General features: G+C 38.8%; 2 protein-coding genes across 3 annotated transcripts in view; both read left to right on the top strand.

Annotated features, from left to right (window-relative positions):
* The first annotated feature begins 783 nt into the window (after nucleotides 1-783).
* LOC121328643 (alpha-enolase) lies at nucleotides 784-11,652 on the top strand. Of its 2 annotated transcripts, none has more exons than XM_041273536.1 (12): nucleotides 784-976; nucleotides 2,877-2,971; nucleotides 5,308-5,403; nucleotides 6,163-6,221; nucleotides 6,725-6,794; nucleotides 6,917-7,050; nucleotides 7,270-7,492; nucleotides 9,359-9,556; nucleotides 10,123-10,324; nucleotides 10,618-10,726; nucleotides 10,821-10,879; nucleotides 11,200-11,652. In XM_041273536.1, the coding sequence occupies exons 2-12, from the start codon at nucleotides 2,887-2,889 to the stop codon at nucleotides 11,267-11,269; spliced, it is 1,305 nt and encodes a 434-aa protein (XP_041129470.1). In that variant the 5' UTR covers nucleotides 784-976; nucleotides 2,877-2,886; the 3' UTR covers nucleotides 11,270-11,652. The 2 variants fall into 2 exon arrangements, with proteins under 2 accessions (XP_041129470.1, XP_041129469.1); XM_041273535.1 differs by lacking the exon at nucleotides 6,163-6,221 and adding an exon at nucleotides 6,494-6,552 and having other exon boundaries at nucleotides 785-976.
* A 6,945-nt stretch (nucleotides 11,653-18,597) lies between these two features.
* LOC121328822 (arginine-glutamic acid dipeptide repeats protein-like) overlaps nucleotides 18,598-20,021 on the top strand; it is a 124,043-nt gene continuing 122,619 nt past the window's right edge. The window contains exon 1 of the mRNA XM_041273905.1: nucleotides 18,598-18,815. The gene's annotated coding sequence lies outside the window, so the exon portion shown is untranslated. The remainder of the gene's footprint in view (nucleotides 18,816-20,021) is intronic.

Genomic DNA, 20,021 nt, shown 5'->3' with positions numbered 1-20,021 from the left:
TGGAAGAACACAGAAAGTTAAATTTAGCCTTACAGTGTGAGACTCAGAGTCAGGGAATGCTAAAATGGCATGGCTAGTATTTAGTTTCTCCTGTATAGCCAGTAGGGGTCCCTAGGAACAGTTCCTCATCAGTCATTATCGCGACACTAACACCGTGAGCCCAGTGCATTTTTAAACATGGTATTTAGATATTTAAGAAGGCTTTGCAAAATATAATCTGCACAAGTGTTTCAACTTACAGAAACTAAGAAAGGAGGAGAGAGGATTTATAACAATACAGCACCAGTGTTGTTTCCCTATTGTTTGATGACAAGCGAACAAACTAAAAGTGTGCCACAAGTGTGTTTTAAATGACAATGTTTGACGTTTTCTAACACTGGTGATGCAGGTTATAGAGTGGTTTGATGTAGGATAAGCATCCGCAGGAATGCATGCTGCAGTGAAGCCAAGGTCAAAACATCATGGCTCTAAATTGAGATTTCTGACAACAGCAGCTAAACGGATTTCATTGCCCCATTTAAACCCACAGTTAAGCTCCATTTCTGCAAATCGGAAAAAAATAACAATAATTTAAAATCAGTAACAAAAAATAACAATGTCATTGCCACTCAGACTGGGTTAACAATGTGCCACTGTTGAGCAGGGGCTGGGAAATTCTGAGCCACTAATGCAATTTAGAGATGAGAAATGAGTAAATCACAGCGGAAATCTCCACTCCCACCACACGACACAGCAGTTGAGCAAGCTGATTCCCCACACGTACTCCACACTGCGTCTCCTGCAGCCTTTCAGGTCTCTTCTGGCGTGTCCCCCGAGTCCCGCCCCGACCAATCAGATTGCGGGGACGCGGTTGCCTGTCCCATTCTCATATGTCCTCGTTGGAGCCGCACTCTGTCCGCTTTGACACAGCAGAGATAGGAGCTGCCCTTCCTCTAACCTTCACCGGCTACCGCACCTGCACACCGCCGCAATAAAGGTAAGAAGAAATGATATACCGCTGTTTTTTATTATTGTATATACTATACTCGTTTCTTGCAATATCTCTTTGTCATAACGTGACATTGCTTTAATTTTAGGAGTCCACGCTATAGGTGCTTTTAAAACTAGAATAATTATTTTTTTTATTCTTCCAGTTTGAATATCTTAAATGTCTTGCATAGTGTCGTGAGTGAGCCACCCAGCTTGTCATTGCATTTGACTAGAAGATGAAATCTTGTAGTCGACTAGTTTGAGTGTCACGTTACCCTGCCGCAGTGAGAAAGCAGCCGTACTGTACAATAAATTGAACTATTACAATACGATAATAATATAAAAAAACAGCACAAACTATACAGTAACTATTGATGTTGAAAATTGCCGTGTCCATACAGCTAACTAAATGTACCTCATTGGAGCCACTGTGTAAAATGTCCGCAGAAGGAATATTATTACCAGGTTCAAGTTCCGCTAGACTGATATTAAATCCTGTCGGTGCATGCGGGTACTTCTAAAGGGCTTCTCCCTTAGATATGATAGGATTTATGACTTTTTTTTTTTAAATACATATTTAGCTAAAGAGTAATCATATATTCTGACACCACAGTCTGCTTACGGTTTTTGTGAAACGTACGCAGTTACATGAGGAAGCGAGCATGTCCGTATTTGTTCTTTATGAATAGTCGTCCATGTTGGTTTCTACTTAAATCCGGTGCGACTAAAATGGGATTTGCCTGTTTGTAAGCATGATTTGACTATAAATTAAATAACCGACAGTCGTGTTTTTTTTTTTTTTAAATAACGTTTTCCAGTCTAGCTTTTGAGTTCGTGATATTACAAACCACCTCTGCAGTGCGAAGGCCCAGTGTGATGTGGTAATGAAATACTTAACTGAATGAGGACATAATGGTGGTACGCCCACTGGATGTTGCAAGGCGGTAGAAGATGTATGGGTTACACAAAATAGACTAGACATACTGCTGTAACATTTATTTCTATTATAATGTTTTATATGTTGACTGAATAAAGTGTTGCTATTTGTCAAAACCTAGTGGGTGAAACCATTCTTAGGTTCAGAGCTTACATACATAAGCTTTTAAAGTTTCAGTGTATGTATGTAATAAGGTATAATGTGAACTGCAGGCAGCTGTCAATTTCCTGACTGATCTTTAGATAACAGTTCTTTCCTGTCTTGTGTTTTTCTGTCCTTACACCAAATCTGTAATAAAATTAAAAAAAATTAACAGATGTAGCTCTTCTACCCCTTGTCTAGCTTCAAAGCAAATCTGCATCATTCATGAATCATGCAATGAGCTGCACTATGGTTAAATTCTTAGTCATGCTGTATAATATAACCTATGCATCAAACAATGTATCTTTAAATTCCTTTAGATTGTATTACATTCATTAATGATAGAACTAGAATGAAAAATCCAGTATTAATGTGGAAGTCCGTGAAAGCCCTGACTAGAGTGAAATGGGTGACGTGAATGGAAGCCATGTTGGTGAAGGTGGAAGCCATGCCAAGCCAGTTGGGCTGTCTGTGATTTATGATCTCATGATGTGTTAGTTTGGAGGGGATTCGGTGGTAAAGCAGATTAAAGCTTTCAGAAGGTGAGTTTATTTTGCTGCTTCTATTCCAAGTAATAAATTAAACTGAAAAATAGTAATACCAGTACTCAAGCTGTGATGTTTTTGGCGAGCCAGATTGGTCGTGAAATTGTGAGCGTGTTTGAATCCTTGCGGTTCACCTGAACGAACTGTTCAAGTGTTCCTCCTGCACATGCATTGATTTACACTTATCTGGCTTTGTTTTCATGTAAACTCTTACAGTACTGAACACACAGTATACTGTGTAATGGCTAACACACACATTTCTGATATGCTATTGTATTTAACAGAACCGTCAACATGTCCATCCTGAAGATACATGCTCGTGAGATTTTTGACTCCCGTGGGAACCCCACTGTGGAAGTAGATTTATACACTAAGAAAGGTAAGTTCATTTTCCACATGTAGTCTCTTTGTGGCGTAGATGTGGGATTGTTGGATCACCATCAATGGTCCATCATCTGTCCACTGCATCTTTTAGACTTCCTTTTAATATAATGCATTTTGCCATCATCAGTGTAATAGTCTTAAGTCACTTGGTATTTTGTAGTGTAATCCACAATTTTTAAAATGTATTCTAGCACTGTTTTTGTGACCTCTTAGGGCATTGTCTGATTCGGGCAATGATACATACCAGATTGAATCCCATCGATCAGTCAGACAATACATGGCATTGGTAGGTAATTGCACTGGCACCTTGCCCATTGGTACCTTTGCCAGGCTTCAGTACATACCAATAGGCATTTAGTTACATACAAAGGAAAATGTTTTGCAGGAGGCTGACACTAGTCTTCTTTTTAATTTATAAACCACAAATGGCAGGACAAAGCTGTGCTCGTGCCTCAGTGGTTTAGATTGCATTATGCAAGACCGTTAGAACAGAATTTATAATCACTTTTGTCTGGTCTGAAACTGACCTGGCAAAATGCAAAGCTTCAGAACAATTGAGGTGAAGTAATCCAAGATAGTGCCCAGCCACCAAAAGGTTAAGTGTTTCTCCTCTTCCCATTTAGATTGAGATGAAGTGGGATCAAGTTAGAGAAGAATAAAATGATTGTTTGTAATGTTACACGAGTTGCTTTGGAACAGGATGCTATTAAAGTCTAATCATTCTGTGGGGCTGGCTATTAGCTGGTAAAGTTGAGTGTTAATAAGTCTGAAACTACTATAGTACTGAACAGTAATAACATAACATACAGCTGTCACAGTTTGAAAGACACCCAATATCATAATTACTATAGTAGCATAATGAAATTATTGTATTTCTAACTTCTGATGGTTCTCTACATACCTAATTTTGGGAACTTTCATTTTGGTCAGTAAAGACCCTGAGTTAGTTGCCCTTTTTTTGCAAAGCATGATTTATAGATATTCTTTAACAACAATATTAAACTCCCGTGCATATGAATATGTTTGTATTATTAAAGTATTCTGAAATTTCACAAGCCCCTGAAAATCTGCCCCCTTGTGTGAGACCCCAAAAGAGCTTGGTTTATGAAATCTTTCGTGCAAGCCAATATAGTACAGCCCAGCCGGCATTATAGACTGGTACTAAACGGTCGACTCAAAGCACAGTGAAATGCGTCTGCTGGTCTGGTTTACCTGCAGGAAAACTTTCCTTTACTCTGAGTTGCCAGACACAGGAAGTCACGTGTGCCAAGCACACGGTTCATTTCTTACTCTGCTTTGTGTGCACATGGATTCCCCTGTTGTTCCTGGCAGGCTTGTTTTGGCAGCATTTTACAGAGTTTGGAATAGGGCATTGTTAGGATAGAAAGAGCATTAACAAGCAAGCGAGCCTGATCTAATAGGTTTTAACAGATATTGCACAAGCTCTGCTGCATTTCATCATGCATTTGGACTTTTTTATGCGGCATTTCTGCTCATCGGCTTCTGTTAGCACAGACATTAATTATACACAAGCACCCTCGGCCGAGACGGTGCAATACAATGAGACTGTCTCACTGTGTGACCCTGAGCAAGTCACTTAACCTCCTTGTGTTAAATCAATGTCCAATTGTAAGTGACTCTGAATATAATGCACAGTTCACAGCTGCAAAGCGCTTTGTAATGGTGGTCTACTAGGAAAGGCGCTATATAAAAAATATATATATATAGATATATTATACTCGTAATATGGTACTGCCTCAAACTACACCAGAAATTGTTGGGAACTTTACCCCCAAATCCAAAATCCAAATTCCTACTGTGAAAGATCATGTTCATTTCAGTGACTTCATACAATGTTGAAAGATTTTGGCTTCTGTAGGACCAAAGGATAAAGGTTTACTGCTAAGCCTGGAAGCACATTTGCTTTTTAATCTCCGTTAAAAGCTGCTGACACAGCTGCTGGCTGACCTGTTGCAGTCAACTTCACTTATTAAATGAAAATTAGAAGGGGGAGTTTTAACACTTGGTTAAACTGAAATAGGTTGATTCGTGCGTGTATTCTGGGCACGGATTTTGGCCGAATTTATTTTCATAACGATCACGGTAAGCAGGCTTACAGTATTCTTTTTAACCCTTGTAGGTTGGTCTGGATTCACCCGTGATTACACAAATAAGTCTTTTGAAGTTCCCCTCTTGCAAATTGGAATACTCAGTACCTACAGCTGACTTCATCAAGTTAGCGTTTCATCCTTTACTGAGTCACCGTTATCGCTCCGGTCTGTTCCACATGTCGTGCTCCCTGCCTTGCATTCTGTCGTTTCTGTGTTTCAGGTCTTTTCAGAGCTGCCGTCCCTAGTGGGGCCTCCACAGGAATCTATGAAGCTTTGGAACTCCGTGACAACGACAAAACTCGCTACCTTGGAAAAGGTGTGTCTGGTGTCCGCGAAACCGTGTTTACCTGCTTCCAAATAAAGCAGTTGCCAAGGACACAGCAAACGCTGCATTACAAGGCTGTTAGTGTTTAATAAATGATGCACTTTGTATAGCTAGCACTTTGGTCTTTCCCAATAAATATCAGTTTACATTTTCTATTCTACCCACGTTAAACATAGAATAATCAGGCTTTTATTATTGATAAATATTACATAGGCCCCCAAAACACAAGCTTCTTTTGAACATTTGAAGGGTGTTTTTGTTTTATTTGGTCTGCCAAGCTTAACCAAAGCAAGAAGAAACAATTTGATGTTCAATTAATTCTGTAAAATCGTACAGTATCATACCCTTCTCAAAGGTGGCATGCAGTAATGAGATCATAATACAATCAGAATATTTAACTCTTTACAAAGTGTATAATGTGCCTTTCAGCTTAGGCTTGACTTCCAACCAAATGTTTCAAAGACAAATCCATGAGCTATCTGTGTGCTTCCATGCAATTTGAAAGTCAAGCCTACTATGTGATGTAACTTAGCAATAAATACCTTGCTTTAATAAGTGGCAATTCTGAAAGGGAGAATTGCTCAGATACTGTAAGTGTTTGGTGATGTAAGAGAAGGGGTTCTTGTTGTATAAAGTAAACGTGACTATTTGTTTTCATATTTTTCCTTTCTTTCCATGTTCGGACTCATCTTACGATCTTTGTTCTGTACAAACATCTTTCCGTCTCTTCTTCTGTTACACTTCTGTCAGGGGTGTCCAGAGCTGTAAAATATGTTAATGAGTTCTTGGGACCAGCTCTGTGTAATCAGGTAATCCATAAACGCGTGGGAAACATAATAATACGATTGCATCTCACAAAAGCATGTGTTTGACAACTAACTTCGGAGCAGGCATTTGTAGACGATTACCATCTTCATTCAATAAAAATTAAACAAAACTCAACTCTTGTCTCGTGCATTGCCGTCCTTTTGTTTTTTGGAGGATAGGAATAGAGGTGTTGCGAGTGCAGTGATCGTCTAGTTTTGCCTGCTGAGCATGAGTGTGTTACTTGAGCAGTGATGCATTTGCTTGTTCCTTCCAGGTGTCTCTAAAGCTGTTGAGCATATCAATAAAACAATTGCACCTGCACTGGTTAGCCAGGTAGGAACATTTATTGTTTGACTAACCGTTTGACATGTGTAGTGTGGTGTATGCATAATGGCAATTTACTTGTAAGGTACAGTGGCATCTTGAATTGAATTGTCCCATTGACTTTTCTTCAGTATGCAATTGCATTGCTGTATGTAATTAGTATTTCTTTTTACCCTTTTAGAATGTGTCTGTTATTGAGCAAGAGAAGATTGACAAGCTGATGTTGGCTATGGATGGCACTGAAAACAAATGTAAGTAAAAAATAAATTGGCATGGCAACATTAATTAAATATGTAGACAATTCATTTTTAACTTGCTATTGTTTTTGCACTAATTTGCCAACTGTATGGTCTTGCTCGTTTTGCCCTTTTAGCCAAGTTTGGTGCCAATGCCATCCTGGGTGTTTCTCTGGCTGTGTGCAAGGCTGGTGCAGCAGAGAAGGGGGTCCCTCTGTTCCGCCACATAGCTGATCTCGCTGGAAACGCAGAAGTCATCCTTCCAGTTCCTGTGAGTTTCAGTTAATCTAACTGGGCATTTTTAAAAAAACCTGGAAAGATAATTTTTAGTTATCCTTGATTTTGTGTTAGAAATGTTTACATGTATTGCATTGGTTTGTTGGTTATACATTCTGTAAGTTTTTGGGTTTTTTTTATATTTGGCTATTGTGGCTACCAGTGACACCCCTTCTTTTCAGATATGAAGGTATGCTTTTGTTTTGCTTTTCAGGCTTTTAATGTAATCAATGGAGGTTCCCATGCTGGCAATAAGCTGGCCATGCAAGAGTTCATGATCCTGCCTGTTGGAGCGAGCAGCTTCAAGGATGCCATGCGCATTGGTGCAGAGGTCTACCACAACCTGAAGAATGTCATCAAGCAGAAGTATGGCCAGGATGCCACCAACGTGGGAGATGAAGGAGGCTTCGCCCCCAACATCCTGGAGAACAAGGAAGGTGGGTAACGTACTAGCTTTCACACAAGCCTTACATGCTGCTGCTTTCTAAAATTAGTGCGGATAGATTTCGCAGGAATCAACGTGACTCCATCAGTGGGGCATCTTAACTATGTGCAGAAGTGTGCATGGCTATGGCCAAAGGTTTTGCATCGCCTAGAATTTTAGGATTGAGACGACATTTAAAAAAACTAAATTAATAAAATAAAAAAACGAAATAAACATGAATTAGCTATTTTATTTAACATCATGCAATCAAAGAAACAACCAGATTGTATTGCAAAAGTCTGCCAGAAGCAATAATAATAGTACAGTATTTTATGTTAGATTTTGAAATAGTTCTGGAAAGTAAACTAAACAAGCTGGTAGCTACAGTGCTGTACACATTTAATGGATTCAGTTGTAGTAGGCTTCACACAGTTACCAGCGTTAAGCACATGCCTTGCAGGCCCCAATGCTGTACAGCATTCTGGTACTCTAAAAGAGAGTGTTAAGTTTGATTTATTACTTGGTGGTTAAATTACTGTTGTGCCATCAAGCACTTTGCAATGGGAGCCCTGAGGATTTTATTCCAAGGAAGCAGATGGTTTCCAGATTAAGCTCTTCAACTTGATACTGTAAACTGAATTGACTTCTGGCCTCGGAATCAGCCAAACTGTGACCCAGCTACTAAGAGGTGCTGAAACAGCCAGATACTGCAGGCTGAGCCACTGCAAGAAAAACGTTTAACAACTGCTGCTGCAGAATGGCACATGGAGCCCTGAATGAGACATTTTATTATCTGACCATTCCCATTGTGCACAGTAGATACATGTGCACAGCCTTGCCGTATTCATGCATGGAGAATTTGTTCTGGGTTTTAATAACTTAGAATAAAAAATCAAAGTAAGCTGAGCCAAGAGTATATTTAAAGAGGTGTTTTGGTTAAGAGTAGCACTTTTTAAAAATTGCTTTCAATGCAGCCTTCCTTTTTCAGTCAATCAATCGATCTATTTTATATAGCGCCTTTCATAGTGGACCACCATCACAAAGCGCTTTACAAGATGCAGTAACAACAAGAAAATCCATAATACTTTAAATGCATAATACAGTAAAAAAAAAAAAAAACAATGCATAATGGTATTGTGTTTTTTTTCTTCTCAGTGCCATCTCCCAAGTACCAAATGTAAAGCTCATTCTTTCAGTGGGGTTCAGTGTCTTTGTGACTTCATGAAAATGTAAAACAGCGTTCAACCCTGTGATTTGTTGAGGAGACTGGACTTCAAGGCAACTTCAGTGACAGAAACAGCTGTAGTGTGAATATAGAACATGTATGCTGAAGATTCTGTTTAACAACAAGACTAACAGATGAACAGTTTTGTTATATTGCAATAAGAGACTGAATTTGATTGTGCTGCCACAGTTATACTTCATAATTGGCATGGTGGTGCTATCAATTTGAATTAATACAACCCGCCACCTGTCACTAGATTATTTCGGACAGCTGCTGGCTGTGGGGAAAGCTTGTAGTTGTTTTCATTGGGTTTCCTGCTCACGTTGCAAGATTGTTTTGGGATTCCAGTAGTTTAAAAGACTTTAATCCTGAAAAACATTTTTTAATGCTGATCGGAAATTACTAAAATATTTAAAAAAATGAGAGAATAATTAACGTTATCAAGTTCCAACATCAAGCTGTTCCTCAAATCTATTTTAAATCCACATAGCTTTATATATATTTTTTCCCCAGTATACTTTTCTACTGATTTTCTAGTATCACTACTGAAATGATTTGTTGAAACAGGAGGAGTAAACTTTTCTATTGCAAATGCACATTTTTTTTTTTTAGTTTTGCTGTAACAATGCTAATTCTATGTCATTCTTTCCACAGCCCTGGAGCTTCTGAAGAATGCTATCGGCAAGGCTGGGTACACTGACCAAATTGTGATCGGAATGGACGTTGCTGCCTCTGAATTCTACAAAGATGGCAAATACGACTTGGATTTCAAATCCCCCGACGATCCCAGCAGATACATCACCCCCGACCAGCTGGCTGACCTGTACAGGGGATTCGTCAAGGATTATCCAGGTAGGGTTTTAATCTTTGTGATGTGCTTAGTGCTTCTCAAACAAGGCTCAGTAATCCCTCCCGACTGGTTATGATTAACGATTTCAGCTTAAGTTTCCAGTGATAGTCGGCTTGCCTGTTGATAAAAGATGAGCTTAAAAAAACTGGCAGGATTTCAGTGCATGTTATCCTGGAGAACAGTAGTGTTGAGATGTTTCATCGCTTTACCTAGAGCACATGGGTGTACAGAAAGGGGTTTAATCAAATGTGTTGTGTATTTCTAGTAACTCCACTGAAGGAAATACAAATATTTCCCTATCATTTGTTTTGATCACAAAATATATGGGGAAAAAAAACATACACTTGCCCAGGCATATTGTGGCATTATTAATATTTTGTAGACATTTACAATAAGCACAACTGTATTGAGCTCCAATGGAAGCAGCTGGAGTGACAGAGCAGTGGTTTGTTCATGCATGGTCAAAACCTAAATGTGGCTGTATCTGTTGGATTTGTGGCAACTGCTTTTAGTTCAAGCTCATAAAAGAAGCTCTTGTGATTTATTTTTTTTTGTTGTTGTTTTCCAGTTGTTTCCATTGAGGATCCCTTTGACCAGGATGACTGGGAAGCTTGGTCCAAATTCACCGCCAGCACTGGAATCCAGGTGGTTGGTGACGATCTGACTGTGACAAACCCCAAGCGCATTGCTAAAGCAGTGTCCGACAAAGCCTGCAACTGCTTGCTTCTGAAAGTCAACCAGATCGGCTCTGTCACCGAATCACTCCAGGCGTAAGTCATTAAGGAGTTTTATTCAATGGCTACAGTATGCTGAAAGATTCAGTGTTTTCTTTGTTAAAGAGACATGTGCACATTAAGTTGGGCATACCACTAATTTTATAGCCCAAAAAACTGTATCCTGCTTTGATTTTGCAGTAATGCATGTGGCTGGTCTAATTGTATGTTCATAGTGTTTCTAGTAAACCTTTATAGCAATTTTTTAAGGGACTATAAAATAAGTTTGTATCTGGGGTGGGGGTATAGGGTTTGAAAATGAATGGCATGTGTTCCTCCTTCCTCTCTAGTTGTAAGATGGCCCAGTCCAGTGGCTGGGGGGTGATGGTCAGCCACCGCTCTGGAGAGACAGAGGATACTTTCATTGCAGATCTGGTTGTTGGTCTCTGCACTGGCCAGGTCAGTATAAGAACAAGAGTCAGATCTTTGCAAAACACTATAAAGTGAGTTTACTCTGGGTAATCCTTTTAACATGTTTCCTAATTTCCATCAGATTAAGACCGGAGCCCCGTGTCGATCTGAGCGTCTGGCCAAGTATAACCAACTGCTGAGGTGAGTCCTTGTAATGTATTAGGTTCTGAAATACTGGAGTTCGGTTTACAGTTTTTAATAGAATAAATAAAATAAAAAACTGCATGCAATTTGGATATAAATGAGTGTGGTTTAGTTTTAAAGGAACTGCATATTACAACAGCACACAACTGTTGTATTAGATATGATACCAGGCTAGTACATCAGTGCTTCTTTGAGAACACCATTGCTGAAAACAAGATGGTGCGTCTCAAGGAGTTTATCCTGGAAAGGGGGGAGGGGGGACAACGACACTGCAGTTACATCTTTAACAAAATGATATATCTTTAACCCCCCAATAGGATTGAAGAGGAGCTGGGAGACAAGGCTCGCTTTGCCGGCAGAAACTTCCGAAACCCTCTCATTAACTAAACCATGTGCTTCCTGGGCTCTGCTTTCATAATTTCATAATTTACAAAACCCATATTAGTTCACCTGTAACAGAGAAGGGCAGCTGAAAAGGGACGGCTCTAACGGTTGAAGGTCCAAGTCCTTACTAAGCCATCGCAAGGAATTTCCCTTGTGCACTGTACTGCTCCCAAGGCTAAACACAGCTTCATAGTACCATTGCTGATGTGCGTTTCTTTTTTTTTTGTCTTGTGTGAGAGACCCTGTCGTGAGTTATTGTGATTTTCTGTATCTTAACATAGTCTATTTTAGTAAAGAGCAAAGTCTATATGTGCAACAAGTCTTGTACCTGAGAAATTGCGTTGTTGCTGTCTGTATGGCGAATAAAAACAATCCTGAACCATCAACCTCAAAAAAGTGGTTTGATTTATTTATTTATTTATTTACTATTTCTCTGTTTTAAGTGTTGCGTTTTTACTAATATCTCCGGAAGTAGCTTTGTCAGACAAAATGTCTTTCTTTCTTTATCCTTCTCGGGTTATGACATTTTAACTGTAGTTATCTATATTGCCACCACTTCCTTCACATACTGACACAGCAGGCTTCTTTTATGGTATTACAAAAGTAACGTCTGTTATAAGTGGTTTCCGACGTAGATACAGATAAATATATAAATTCTTTATAACCACATATAATGGATATTTGGACCTTTTATTAGTAATTGCTGACTATATAGCTGCTTTGTACATGCCTGAAAATACACACTAGGAAAGACCTATTTATAGATTCTAGTAGACGAAATGGAGCCGCGTGGATACATTAGCATGTGTGTGCAAATCGTTAAGTATGCCATTGCTAAAATATCAAATGCATTAGCCTCCAATGTTTTGTTTGTTTTTTTTTTTTTTTTTTGAATAAGCACTTCTAAACATTACATTTGTACAGCCTGGTTTAGGAATCAATAGTAGTGGTATTTAAATAACCTAATAAAGCAGAGCATTTTACAGCATGAGGGAGTTAACCTTGATTGCATCAGACAACTATATAATTGCTGGATTAACCCTGCAAATAAGATGCTGATGCAAACTACCTGGATTCTCTGTTACTGTAAAATGCTCATTGGGGGGGGGGGGGGGGGGTCAACCCCTTAGCCTGAGATTTCTGTTTCCCCAGGATACTTAATCCCACACAAATGCTGTTACCAGTGGCGTCCTGCACTTACTGTGACATTTGAGATACATAGATGTGGTGCAGCTGAACTTTCATTTCAAATACATTTTCTTCACTTTCCCACAGAGCACAAAATTGCACTAAGTAAGGGTTTACTGAGAATAAAACGTGTTTTGTGTTTTTAAACTGGCACCCATGAGAGATTCTGTTGTGCTGCACTTGGGTAAATGACAGTCCTTATTTTGTCTCTGTTCTGGTCAATTAAAAAGAACAGCTTACAGTCTCTATTTAACCAAGCCGAGTCCCTGTTGTGTGCAAAAGTACTGTTTTTGTGTAAGGAAAATAAAACTGACAATAATAATATAAAAGCAAGGGGAAAACGCTTGAGTTTTTAGCTCTGTTAGTTTTTTTTTTTTTTTTTTTTTTTTTTTAATTACTGGACAAACGGGCCTGCTGACATTCTGCAATTATTGCAATTGCTTTCCCATCTTCAGAGCTCAGCTGTGAGGAGACTCCGGCTGTGCGTGTCTGGGTAGCGCAGGCTGGATAGAGGTGGTGCAGGTTTTGCTAAGCGCATGAGATATACTTCATATTTTACGCAAGATTAACTCCAATCTGCAACTGAGCAACTCTGCTGAACAGAAATTAAAACTGCTGCTGACATTAGTGAAGGAAAGCATGCATGTCTTTATACTGTTCATGCATTACATGCAAGTTACTTTACACATGGTGGTATTAGATTATTATTTTCATAGTACATAGTTAATATATCCCACCTTAAATGCAGTGGTGTTAGTTGTGATTGGTTATGAAAGAGCCACATATGGAAAGGATCTACTCCAACAGAAGCCCCTTTGAACTCAGAGAAAATGATTAACAAATCACTTGTTGTTTCACTGAATCAGCTCTTGTTAATGTCCCTGGGGCCAGAACTAGCTTTTGATCAGAATTAGGCACTAGTTTAAGGAGTGATAGATTGTAATACATAAATGACTTTGTCTATGATAAGAATGGGAGCGTTTGCAAGTGAGGATCCAGTATATAATTCAGGCCCATTGTGTTCATTGCTCACTCCATGACCTACATGCAGGAAAATGAATTCCTGTTTGAAACACAGCAGGCTGGGTGCCAGCACCATCGATAGGGAAGGAATTGTCCATAACAGAACTGGGCCAGGGAGCTCAATTAGTTTGAATGGAGAAAGTAGGGAAGGAATTGTCCATAACAGAACTGGGCCAGGGAGCTCAATTAGTTTGAATGGAGAAAGTAGGGATCTGGAACTATCCTGAACTGAACCGAGTAATCTGCCCAAGCAGAAACAAAGCACCCAGAGCAAGGCTGACGGGCAGCACAGCGTATCAATACGTTAACAAAACTAACCCTAACGGGTCTCTGTTGAGTTGTGGGTTTGACTATGAGTTTAATAAGACACACCTGAGCTTGTTACCTGTACACTGTGACCGTGGCTAATCAAGCTCGTAGTAAAACCTGCAATAGATATAATCGGAAATGTGAAAACACTTTCATGTGCTACAATGTTTAATATTAGTTCTCTCAAAATAAAATAAAGTGCGCCACCTTGTGGCAGTTCAGGCTCATTGTGTGTGTGTGTGTGTGTGTGTGTGTGTGTGTGTGTGTGTGTGTGTGTGTGTATATATATATATATATATATATATATTATATAAAATCGTCTGTTAAATAATTAGATATATAGGATAGGCTCACACGGAAATTCGTGAAATTCGGAAATTAACTGCTTCTCTTAAGTTAAACTGCAGCAAAATTGCAGGAAATAATTGGTTTATTGGAGTCCAGTCAGTCTAGAAGCAGGAAGTAACACTGAACCACGTTTCTAATTAAGGGGCTGACGACAACCACACGGATAAAATAGTGCTTGCTTCTTGGAAGACGTAGTGCACCAGATTGTTGGGAAGGATGTATTCTTGCTAAAAGTCTTTCAGCTGAGTTGTACAATTGCGACGCCGAATACAAGTGAGATTTCAGTGTGATACACGTGCAAGACGTTGTGTGATTCTCTTTATAGCCTACGTGCCCAGTTCATCATTGAAATACACATTAAAACAAATGTGCAGCAAGCTTCCCATCTAGGAAGATGAACAATGCTGCCACCAAGCTGTTCTGCAAGTAAGCCTCGAATTAGAAGACACGCTTACTTCATTCATTAATTTATAAACGTTATTTTTTTATTTGCACGTATATGTTTTTATAAACAGAGCTGTGCCTGTTAATTCATTTCAGATGATCCGCTGTACTGATTTAAATATGATATTTCACAATGTCTACTGCCCTCTACTGTTCATTCCCTGGTAATACATTACAGAGTCTGTCTTCATTCTGTTCCAGTCACTAATGTGCAACACGCGGGGTGCATTTAAATCTGTGCGAAAGTCATTTAGTTTAATGCAGCAATGCGCTTTTAAAATACTGCTCTCGTAGATGTGGCATTTTTAAGAACTGTCTTCCAATCCTTTTGTTATAGAAATCTAATCAAATATAATGTATATCATATAATGATATATATGCACGCACGTTTTTAATGCTCTCGGTTACACTCTGCTGCCACTGCAAATTGTCAAAAGGGCTCCCCGAATGCAATAATCGGTCCTAAATGAAAACTGTTTTTTTGATTTCTTGGAAGAATAACCACACGCAGTAACCACATTTCAGCTGCGACGTCACGGGGATGCAGACGGCAGCAGATTATTGCAAGGCTCAGGCGGCTATTTACAGAAGCGCCTACAGGCCTCCAGTCACATTACCATGGCATCAAAAGCCTAAAAGTATCTCCACTGTTTTCAAACACAATTTCCTTTAACAGAAAAAGTGTGTTGAACACACCGAAACGTTGGGAAGTTGTCTCTTTTGAACAAACACGTTTTTTAATATATTTAAGATATTTGAGTTTTTTTGTAAACCAGACATTTTTTAAATATGTTTTTGGATGAAAAAAAAAAAAAACCCATTCTGAGATTGACAGTACAGCTTTCCTACAGAGGGTTCTTAATTTAAAATACTGTGTTTAATGAAGAAAACAAAGTATATTGCTCATGTAGTCGTGTCACCCTTCGAGTACATATTGAAATCCCGTGCTTAAAGAAAAAATGTACAAAAGAGATCAATTGTACATATTTATATATTTGAATAATAACATGTTTCCTTCTTGACTCCCGTTCTGTACGCTTCATTGACAATCTGTTTCTATTATGAGTAAAAAGTGCCAGTATGTGTTTTGATTTTCTATTGATTTTGGGTTTACAGGTTACAACGAATTGGCCATTTTAATTTAAAGCATATACTACTACTCCTATATATACTTAATTAGTACCTAATGGCTTCCTGCATGCAGTACCGTACAGGATGACTAATATGTTGTGGTTTTTGGAATGGCCGCTAGGGCTGGTAACTTAGCAATTGAAATGAAAAGCAGGCCATCTGTTTAGTGTTGGCAGAAGTGATAGGGGGTATTATTGTATTTGGGAATATCAATTAAACACACAGGTTTACGTTCTGCTTTCTATGCTGGAGCTGGGCCGGTGCTTTGAATGTAACCCCTTGTTCTGTCTTTGGTTGTGCGCTGTTGTCTGCCTTTAGCGTTATCCTTTATTGCTTTGCACATAAATGCGTACAATCTGCCTGATTGGCTGTTGATTTTCGCTTTTTTTATTTCTCTCTTTGGCAAGGACTCACATCAGGACAGTTGGCTCCGGTATCTTTTTATTTTAGCGGCTCATTCAGCCTGTCATGTTGCAATAAACTAACAAGCCATCCATTCCAACACAATCTCTTATATCAGGCCTCCTGATACCTTTATTGTAATGAGAAGAGAAAACAGCCAGCTGTGATCACACTACCCTACCTCAATCCAATTTCAACACATCTTTACTTCTCTTTTATAAGCAATCTGGGGAAAGGATATATCAAGCTCTGCAGTTCCTTTCATTTTTATAATAATAAACAGCAACCGCATTACTGCTGCTACTAATAATATCCATAAAACAGCCTATTGTATATTCAAATGGATATAAAATTCAAGTGCAGTGAACAGACAGTGACCCGACATGCTTTACTGTATGTCTTCAGACAAACACATGTTCAGTCTGTGTTGACTTACTATGAACACACGATAGAGGAGATCATTTGCACCTTCCAATTACAGGGTTGTTTGCTTCATTAGGGGCTTTAAGGATGAAGCAGCTTTCTAAAGATGTGAAGTTGGTATGGCATTTGTTTTGATGCTACTGTCAATTAGAATTTACTACAGATTAGTAACACCTCAGAACCGGACTCCATGCTGCTGGATCAAACTGGCTTTGACTGTGGTTCTTCCTAATCGATCTGGATTTCAAAGAAGACTGTTCCTGATTGGAGGAGACCCTTTGCATCTCACAGTGGTGCAGCCTATTTTTGTTAGAATAACTGACACTTGGGATGACATGCACAACTGCTATAAAAAATACCTGAATGTCAAGGGAGATGCAATCATTTCTTTGAGGAAAGAAATAGGCTTATGCGCATATGTTGTACTGGTTGAATGCCCATCTGCTTTAAGCCCCACTGCTTTTTATTCTGGAGTTAGAGTGCTGGTTAATGATTCTAAAGCAAAAGCTTTTAATGTATAGGATATTGATAATCACAAATGCTCATTTGTCTTATAGAAAAGAAGCATGTTATTTAATTAGGTGTACAGTTAAGTCAAGTCGGATTGAGGTGTATAGTTTTATTTGTTTAACAATGAATACTGCACACGGAGGCTGTGGTTAACAAAAAAATAAAAAATGTCATATTGGTTGACATTGTTTAGCAATGATCACCAAAACAATTAGCCAGTTACCAATTAGCCACACAAACTGTACATAATCTATTTAGCAGATACATTGCACCTACCAACCACAGATAAGAAACAACTACACAGGTGTTTTAATGTCACTTTCTTTACAGCCTCATGGGAGGACATGTGCATGAAAGGGTAAATGGAAAGTAGCCAGCAGAAACGAACTACTTCTAAATTAGGAATAAAAAGCTTGCAGATTTATAATTGTACTGTTTTTCAGCTTGCCCCAGCCTTTGCACTCATGATTTCCTAGGTAGCCCAGATCATGACAGTCATGCAATCATGTGACTCTTAGATGACAGTGATTGGCTAGCCACTCCTAAGCAGACAGGCTCTAAAGCATGGGTTCTGTGTTAGAAGATTAGTTTGGAGTCTTAAAACCATCTGCTAATGCCTCTTTGAGCAGTGACAAAACAGAAGGGCAGCATAACTCTGCAGAGCTGTAACATTGTTTGTGATCACTGTGATTTGTTTGTCATCGATTCGACCAGGTCTTCCTTGCAAAATAGGTTTTCAATGGAATTTCCCAGTTAAGTAAAGTTGAGATTGTACCACGATCATTAAATTACGTTAGGGGTAAACACTTTGATTAAACAGCAGTGGTCCAAATTAACAGTTTTATAATTTGTATTTGTGTCTGTTAATGAATTGCCCCTCACTTTTAATGCATCAGTGTTATTTTCGTATCTGTCTTTGCTACACACTTTTCAAGCTGTGTTCATAAACGGATGAGCCTAGTAACAAGCATGCTTACAGCTTGGGTTGAATACTAGTCGCAGCTGTACCCCGTGGGACTAAATTAAAATGCCTGGCAGATGAAACATTGGCTGTTGAAAAGGTCGCCTCAAATGATCTGTGATCGTTGACAAGGCTAAATCACACTCACGGTCGTTTGTATTAAAATGGTAAAAATCTCTCGGAGGATACGCGAGCAAGGTCCACTTTACTCACACATCACTCACTCCCAAGGGTGGCCATTATTATAAGCTGGAGATGGTGACATAAATGAAGTCCTTTTACTAGGCTCTGGTTCCTTGGAGCCCGGAGTCCTGACAGTATCCCGCCTTGTCTAACTCGCATCACAAGCCAGTCTGCGTCGGGGATTATTAAATCACCCACGCTTTCTGTAACCACATCTCCTACAATATCCAATCAATACCATATTTTGTATTCCAGTTCAGTTTTTATTTTTCTCACGCACTCTTCTTTTAAATCACTACATGCCTGCCCCTAATTGGCTGTTATCTCAGCCAGACCACCCGAACGGCCAATCTGATGGCCCGATACTGGGAGGTGGGTTGTACCTTCTCTGATACACTGTTCCTTTGCAGGAAAAAGGCAGCTTTCTCTTTGAACGGAAAATAAATAAATAAAAAAAAGCCAGCATTACTATTTACACACACTTCGTTTTGATTAACAAATAACACTTGTATGCCAAAAGCGTTAGCTTTAAATTCATACAAGCGCTGCACACTTCCCTGCTACTTGTCTTCCCGTTGCAGTCAGCTCTCAAACCAAAACACTGATGTTGTAGAACAAGAAAAAGAGGTAAGTGGCGCAATTATCAACCTTTTCTTCTTGACAGTGTTTACGATATTTAAAAATAACGGCTCAATTAATTAAAAGCTGGTCGCCACGAGCGAAAGTCAAGGGATTTCAAATGAGTCGACTGCTGTAATTAATGGGTAATGCTGTTATTAAGATTGTTTCTGATGGTAAACTCTTTGTTGCAATTTGAAGAAATATTAATTCAAATTATTAAAGAAAATCAATCCTCAGTTTGGACGTAACGGTTATGGAATCAATCCAGTAACGGACTGGAACTGTGGGATTGAAAAGAAAAAAAAAAAAAGGTTATTTTTTGGGGGGGGGGGTTGTTTTTTGTTTTTGGTAACTACAACACTGGCAAGACTCAACATTATTTTAAAGAAGCCTTCATAAACTGATTATTTTCTGGTTGTGTCCTGATGCCAGCGTGATGTTAGGCATATTTACTGTTTTAGTTAACAATTTGAAAAGTCTCCAGTTATTCAGAAATATAAAAATGAACGTCCTACCTTTTTACTATAGCACATTGTCAGCCAGTCTGAAACAACAACAACAAAAAGTCTAGTGGACACTTGTTTTACTTTTCGTTGGTCTCCAATATAACAAAATATAAAATTAAGAGCTATCTATAAACTGACACTTTTAATCGGTCTGTCTTTGTAGAACCACCCTGATGAGGAATATGCTATTAATGTGCTAATCACCATTGTTAGATTACGCAGAGATCAGTCGTTCATTGTTCTCCCACCCTAAACACATTGCTAAAACGTGAACAGATTTTCTTCAAATTGAAATATTCGAAAGGAGTGCCTTAAACAAATCTCACGAGTAAAACAGTAAAATGTTTGTGCATTGTGTCTGGCTGTGTGAGTGGCTACTTGCACTCTTTCACCCCACTCACATGCTTAATCGCGGTTGCCATTTGACATTGTGGTTGGTATTTGCATAAGAGAGTCTTAAAACGTGGTGTGTTGTTGAATGTCAGTGCTTGTAGTGGTTCGTGCTTTGAGATATTTTCTTATTGATTTTTAGCATTGTATTTCATAAAAGAAGTACGTTGGGTTTTACTATAGACTTAGAGAATTTAAACAGATATTTTTTTTTTTTTGAAAACTGGTTTAATAAGCAGAATATCTAGGCCTACTTATAGTATTATTATTATTATTATTATTATTATTATTATTATTATTATTATCGTCTTGCTGG

The sequence above is a fragment of the Polyodon spathula genome, chromosome 16 (assembly GCF_017654505.1).
Source record: "Polyodon spathula isolate WHYD16114869_AA chromosome 16, ASM1765450v1, whole genome shotgun sequence".
Taxonomy (NCBI): domain Eukaryota; kingdom Metazoa; phylum Chordata; class Actinopteri; order Acipenseriformes; family Polyodontidae; genus Polyodon; species Polyodon spathula.
The sequence above is the reverse complement of the archived record's forward strand: the minus strand, read 5'-3'. Positions and strand labels throughout refer to the sequence as shown.

Bases quoted from the DNA above. Each gene is read 5' to 3' on its own strand.
- LOC121328643 (XM_041273536.1), top strand. From the start codon at position 2,887: ATGTCCATCCTGAAGATACATGCTCGTGAGATTTTTGACTCCCGTGGG. The intron at 6,795-6,916 runs GTAAGTAAAAAA...TTGCCCTTTTAG, and splicing joins GGATGGCACTGAAAACAAAT to CCAAGTTTGGTGCCAATGCC. The intron at 10,325-10,617 runs GTAAGTCATTAA...CTTCCTCTCTAG, and splicing joins GTCACCGAATCACTCCAGGC to TTGTAAGATGGCCCAGTCCA.